The sequence below is a fragment of the Bufo gargarizans genome, chromosome 6 (genome assembly GCF_014858855.1).
Source record: "Bufo gargarizans isolate SCDJY-AF-19 chromosome 6, ASM1485885v1, whole genome shotgun sequence".
Taxonomy (NCBI): Eukaryota; Metazoa; Chordata; class Amphibia; order Anura; family Bufonidae; genus Bufo; species Bufo gargarizans.
The window spans coordinates 179,332,272-179,339,153 of record NC_058085.1 but is presented as its reverse complement, the minus strand read 5'-3'; the positions used below and the strand labels follow the sequence as shown (position 1 = coordinate 179,339,153).

Here is a 6,882-nt window from a genome sequence, read left to right as displayed (position 1 = left end):
CCAAGAAAGCGACGAACACCGAACCCGAACCCGGACTTTTACGAAAATGTCCGGGTTCGGGTCCGTGTCACGGACACCCCAAAATTCGGTACGAACCCGAACTATACAGTTCGAGTTCGCTCATCCCTAGTCTGTTATTGATTCAGTATGAATCTAAGAAAATAAAATGAAACTGTATGCCACCTATGGTATCAGAAGCACATGGAGTTCCATAAACAACCTTTTGTGAAACAGCTGTAAGAAGAAACTTTTAATGTCTCTCTGAGAAATATAGATCAAATCTGTGTTGGTTGAGGATGATCTTGTACCCAAATAAAACAAATGTTTCAGCTGAAAATAAATGTTTTATTCAGTAGCAGACTGTATTACAGAGAGCAGAGACTGGATTTAAGGATGGTAAACCAAAGAAGACTATTATAGAAGAACATGAGGGCAAGGAGAAGGACATGCTATATTGCACTGTGAGGTTTTCATTTATTACAGCAGTAGCTTCCTTGATCCTGACAAGGGTCTGGACAGCAGGGATTGCAGGGATCTGCCAGGAAAGAGATAATAGATTAGAACATGACAATAATAATATATGTATCATTATGCATCTACCATAACCTAATCATGTATCATGATTTCCATAAAACTTGTTGGCTTGTATGATCAAACCATTAGTACACAGCACAGAATTGTCACATTGATTGTAGTGTCCTTTCTGTGCTCTGCATACTATGGTGGAAGAGAATCTGAGCAATTCATACATACTAAATTGTTGGAAAAAATTGCATTACTTGTTGTTTATTCAAATTCCTGTTAGCATTGGTCTAATTGTGCGCGAACATACATACAGAAATAGCTGAGACCGACCACTGAACTCAAAGTTTCAAAATCAGCAGAAATTTTAATCAGTTACAAGTTGTGCTAAATATGTGCTCAATTATTACACTACATCAGTGATGGCGAACCTATGGCACGGGTGCCAGAGGCGGCACTCAGAGCCCTCTCTGTGGGCACCCACACTGTGAAAAAAGTCTATGGTGTACCAATATGCCTTAGACTTTTCCTGCCATTCATCAGCGCAGGGCGCACTATGAACAGCACAGGCAGGGCACTAAATGTAGGCAGGCTTTAATAGCTAAATGATAAAGTACATGGTATATATACTATACTGAACTATAGTGTTCGGGTTAAATTGCCGTGTTGGCACTTTACGATAAATAAGTAGGTTTTGGGTTGCAGTTTGGGCACTCGGCCTCTAAAAGGTTCGACATCACTGCCCTACATGATCCTGCCCGCACATACTGTAGGATATGATCTTCAACATGTACTGTATATAGCTACGCAAACCAGAACAGTTTTTATATACTACAATCTATCGTCTACATGATTTGCAAATATAATTGTCATATGCGTTAACATAAATGGCTGAAGGTTGAAATGGTGATCTTATTAAAATGTAACTTTTAATTTTTATCAGGATAGAAAAAAGTCCCTAAATATAAACAAAATAACAAATAAGTGAAAAATTACACATGAAAAAATGGTACGCGGCGGCACCTGAGAGTATAACCGGTTGTCCTACCGTAACCCAGGTGTCATCCGGTCGTTGTGGATATTCAGAAGGTGTTCGTCGTACTGAAAAGAAATTCTTAGTGGTAGGCATTGGACATGGATGACAGAGGGCTCTAAGTCCCTATTTCACCCTAGGATAGGGATACTGGTTTGTCCCTGGTCTCCAAACACGGAGCAGTCATCCTAAAAAGAACGACCCTGTCCGGAACCTTACCCTTACACTACTTGGCCCTGTTGTGCCCTAGTGCAGGTCTGCTGATGTGCAGCTCCCTGTAGAACAGCGCCACGGTATGTCCTGAGGTTACAGGGAGCTGCACATCAGCAGACCTCACTGTCTTGATATATGGCCCCATCACTTTAGGCCTGTTTCAGCCCTGATATACAATGGATCCCACACCAGGGGCTCATTATTTGTAAGTGTCCTCCACTCACTCTGTTATACTTGAATATCTCCAGTGAGAATGTTAGAATCAACTTGGAGTAATATTCTAGGTAATACATGCCCTGCTCGACTGCGCAACAGTTCCCCTGATGATTATTACATGAAACATGCATGTAGGGATTAGCTGCAATAGGGCACAACAGGGCCAAGTAGTGTAAGGATAAGGTCGTTTTTTTTAGGACGAGTGCTCCGTAGTTAGGAGTACAGGGACAAACCAGTATCCCTATCCTAGGGTGAAATAGGGACTTAGAGCCCTCTGTCATCCATGTCCGGTGCCTACCACTAAGAATTTCTTTTCAGTACGACGAACACCTTCTGAATATGCACAACGACCGGATGACACCTAAGTTACGGTAGGACAATCGGTTCTACTCTCAGGTGCCGCCGCGTACCATTTTTTCATGTGTAAATTTGCACGTATTTGTTATTTTGTTTATATTTAGGGACTTTCTTTCTATCCTGATATCAATTAAAAGTTACATTTAATAAGATCACCATTTCAACCTTCAGCCATTTTTGTTATAACTTTTTGGTGAACTAATATTTGAATATGTAGAAGCCTTTTTTTTTCATATGCTTTAACATATGTTGGAAAATACAGCATTATGTATCAGTGTATGTAAGTCACATATAAACAGAGAAAAACTATCATGGAAAGGTTTGAACCCCTTCCGTGTTTTTACCCAGTTCTGATTTTAGCTTACCAATATTAATGCAAAATACCAACTAAATTCCTGGTAATCCCCTAATCTATACCCTGTGTGACGGGGAACCATATAAGTAATTATGTTGCAGTAGTAACGGAGGCGTAGGGGGAAGGGGCGTTGAGTGCTGCATTCATAGTGTCATCGGCCTATCCATTTGTAGGCTTACACAGGCCATGGAAACCTTCACCACTGTGCTGTAATTGTTTATGTGCTCCTGCACCACATGATACAAGAGAAGCACAACTTGTGAAGACATTGTTATAAAGCTTTTAAAGAGGCTGGTCACTTTCTATAAAAATTCCTAGAACCTGCTAACCTTGTGGCCTTGCTATGTCTTACCTGAGCTACCTGGTTCATTACCCCTCACTGCCCATGATTCCAGTCTGTAAACAGTCGATGCTGACAACTGGCACATCCATGGCGATCAAGATGATAACTAGGCTCTGGAACCTAGATCAAACCTTGACCAAACCCGACTCCGGATGGCTAATTTTAAATTTCTTTAAAGATGCAGAAATTAATACCAAATTCATTCACCGAAATCTCGCATGACTCTGGGTGAAACTAATTTTGCCTCCAAGGAGGCAATGCATGTTAATGCTATAGAAATAAAGGTCAAACAAAGTGTTTGAAATAATCGATTTTGGATCTATGATGTCAACACTAATGATGACAGACCCATGATTAACACATAGCGTCACCTAACTATATATTTTTAGGATTGTGCTAAAAGCATTCAGCAGGATACGTCCAGGGCAGTGGTCTCTGTGAATGTGACCACCACCATCTTTATTACCTTTAATGCCATGGATGTGACGTCTGTCAGCATTCACCATTTCCAGAACAGATCTATGGGCAGCAGGGGACACTGAACTGGAGTTATCAGATAAGGCATGAGGAAGCTTAGGTTTTCCTAGCCTGGTGCCCACAAGATTAGACTGTTATAAGCATTTTTTTCATTTGTTTCAGTGCCACGGCAGCAGTGGTGAAGCGCCATACACTGCTGCGGCTATTCACTGATTGGTTGCAGTGGTTAAAGTGGTTACACAGGTGTACAACACATCACCCCTCCAGGCAAATAATAATAAAAAAGAACCATTGGAGTGAGTGCAATACTGAGATGGCAGGCGGTTTATCAAGGAAATAATGGTTCTTAATCTGTTATTTTATGGTACTTCCCCTCTGTTTTCTGTTTCAAAAAACCCCTTTAATCCATGCATACAGGGGTGTAGCTAAAGGCTCATGTGCCCTGGTGAAAGAATTTAGCTTGGGCCCCCCTTTCTTTAGAGGCAGGGAAGCACATAGGCAAAAACTGAAACGGCACCTCCGCCCCATGCCAAATTCTCAACCTGACCCCTTCCCTTCCCAGCCAGAGGTGTAAATTGACCAACATGCACTTTATATAATACCGGTGTCTTCTTATGTACCAGAAGGGTCTTTGGGCCCCCTTAGGCTCCTAGGCCCGGTAGCGACTGCTACCTCTGCACCCCCTATATCTACGCCCCTGCATGTATAGATACCCATCAATCTGGGACCCTTTATCTAAATGTTTCAGTCTGTATGTGTACAATGATTTTGACCAGATAACATATTACATTGCATGCTTAGTTCTGTTTCATTTTCTCTTTTGCAATTCCCAGTTACAATACAGCACTTAGGCTTCATTCACACAGGAGGCAGAGAAATCTTGCACACTGTTTCTGTAGACAAGGTCTCTGGATCCACCATTGCAAGATAGTGCAGAATGCCCACCGGAACCATAGACTATAGTGGGCTCTAGTGGGAATCTGATCCCTCCCCAGCAATTATGCCAGGATTTCGCTAGAAAAAATTTAAAGCATGTAACTAACTTGTCTGCTCAAATCCTGGCATAAATAGAGGGAAGCAGCCCCAACCCTGCTAGATCCCATTATAGTCAATGGGCTCCGACTCTTAAAGGGGTTGTCCGGGTTTCGAGCTGAACACAGACATATTCCCATTTTCACCCAGGCAGGCTCCCTGACTTGAGCATCGGAGCCGTTCATTCTCCGATGCTCTCCTTTGCACTGCGCTAAATCGCGCAGGGCAAAGGCATTTTTTGGTGTTCCTGTGGTGAACCGGGCTCTCAATGGGGCTGCCAAGCGAAGGCTTCCGCCCAGCAGTGAGCCTGGTGACGTTACCTACACTGATGGGTAGGCTTTAGAGCTGCCCTAGCCTGTAAAACGGCTAGGGCAACGCTAAAGCCCGCCCATCAGAGCCGGTAACGTCACCAGGCTCACTGCTGGGCAGAAGCTTTCGCCCGGCAGTGTCTTATTGTAAGTAAATAAAAGAGCCCTTGCTGTGCGCGATCCTGAGCAGGGCAAGGGAGCGCATCTGAGCATGACATGCTCCGATGCTAACATCAGGGGGGATGCCTGGGTGAAATTATGGGTATGTTCGGGTTCAGCTCTGAACCCGGACAACCCCTTTAACAGCAGTATCCACCCAGGCTGGACCCGAAGAACTCCGGCAGGCTGTCAGATTGCTCTGCCGCTTGTGTGAAAATAGCCTAAACCAGCGATAGGCAGACTGCGGCTCTCCAGCTGTTGCAGAACTACAACTCCCAGCATGCAAAGACTGCCTACAGCTTTCAGCCTACAGCAGGGCATGGTGGGAGTTGTAATTTTGCAACAGCTTGAGAGCCGCAGTTTGCCTATCACTGGCCTAAACAGATATTACTCACTTTGCTAATGAAGCAAAATATTCAGTTCTATTTGAATGCTTGTAATATTATGAGAAACATACAATGAAATACCGGTAATTACATTTACTATAACATTAAAGTAAACGTCTTTCAGTTTACATTTATTATGTTTACTGCTGTGATGTAAGATTACCTTGCTTGTGGGAATGGTGATGACCATGATGATTATGGTGAGAGCCATGATTCTGAATTCCAAATGTACATGCTAAAAATACACAGAATGGGATTAAATTCATATTTACTGATGTTATATTGTGCACAATTTTGTGTTACTTGTTTATACTGTCTATTAACAGACCTATTTATAAACTGGTGGTAATATATCAGAAAGCATGTCCACATTTATACACCATTTTACAGTTTATACATGGACATAATCTATATGGATGGTTAAGCAACATTGGAAACAGTCAACAAGCTGGTCATCAGGCATGGTTCTTACAAATCAGCTTAGCTCCTATAATATAGTGGTTGATTCCTACATCAGAATGCTAAATTTTATATGGTGTTTCATATCATTCAAATTACTAGAGAAAGAAATGTGCAACCATTGAGTAAACCAAGGAATTCTGGAAGAATGAACATCTAAATACATCAGACCTGTGAATCCGGTTGTAAAAAGTCATATGGGTACTAATCAAAAAATTACATCTATTCAAGCTTTCATGTACTTTATATCCATGTAAAAACTATAAAATAGTGTTTGATAAAATTGATATTTGCTTTGGCTTTCATAGTAAAAACTTACGATCTTGGCATGGATTTACACAGAGAGGGACTTTTTGGCAGGGGTCTTTGCATGGATTCTGGCACTGGATCTTTTGGCCACATTTTCCTCCTTTGATTCCAGACATGATTGGTTCCTGGTTCAGTTGTTTTCTCTGGATCCAGAGATATTGAAGAGTAGAAGCTTTTTTTCCCCAATGATGTTTGATTTCAGACTGCTCGGTTTATATAGTGGAGCTGGAATTAGGAAACATTCCTCGTATGGCTGGTCACAGCAACATTTACAGGGTGCTTACATATACACATGTCTGCAATAAAACTTAATTTCATATCACATGGAACATTCTTTTATTGATACATGAGCTAAATTATTAGTAATATCATGACTAGACATAAATAATTACAGATAAAATGTATCACATGCCTTACTTATTGCACGTGCATGGAACAGAGGAGTTTGTCACACCTTGTGATAACAATTAATACGTGCAAACTAGAGATCAGCAAGTTTCTTGAAATTGGTTTCGAGTTCAATTTGTTGATTTTTTATTTATTTTTAGCTGAATTGTTTCTACACAAATCAAATATGTTTCAATTGCTTATGAAATTGGTATATGACACCCTGAGATCTCCTAGGACTTTGATGTTTATATATTTTCATTATCTTTTTTTTAAAAAGATTTCACAATGTTTTGCTCTTTCTCACAGAGACAGACATATATAGC

The 6,882-nt window shown here is 41.2% G+C and overlaps 1 protein-coding gene across 1 annotated transcript; it reads right to left on the bottom strand.

Moving 5' to 3' along the window:
- Positions 1 to 374: 374 nt before the first annotated feature.
- Positions 375 to 6,342, bottom strand: LOC122940168 (proline-rich protein 9-like). The gene is made up of 3 exons (XM_044296588.1): positions 6,180 to 6,342; positions 5,565 to 5,636; positions 375 to 535 (listed from the first exon to the last, which is right to left on the bottom strand). The coding sequence occupies exons 1-3, from the start codon at positions 6,283 to 6,285 to the stop codon at positions 471 to 473; spliced, it is 243 nt and encodes an 80-aa protein (XP_044152523.1). The 5' UTR covers positions 6,286 to 6,342; the 3' UTR covers positions 375 to 470.
- Positions 6,343 to 6,882: the final 540 nt, after the last annotated feature.

What these genes read in the sequence shown, in the direction of transcription:
- LOC122940168 (XM_044296588.1), bottom strand. Translation starts at nt 6,285, where the DNA reads ATGTCTGGAATCAAAGGAGGAAAATGTGGCCAAAAGATCCAGTGCCAG. An exon ending in TGTAAATCCATGCCAAGATC is followed by an intron (nt 5,637 to 6,179) that starts GTAAGTTTTTAC and finishes GTGTATTTTTAG; the next exon opens with CATGTACATTTGGAATTCAG. An exon ending in TCACCATTCCCACAAGCAAG is followed by an intron (nt 536 to 5,564) that starts GTAATCTTACAT and finishes CTTTCCTGGCAG; the next exon opens with ATCCCTGCAATCCCTGCTGT.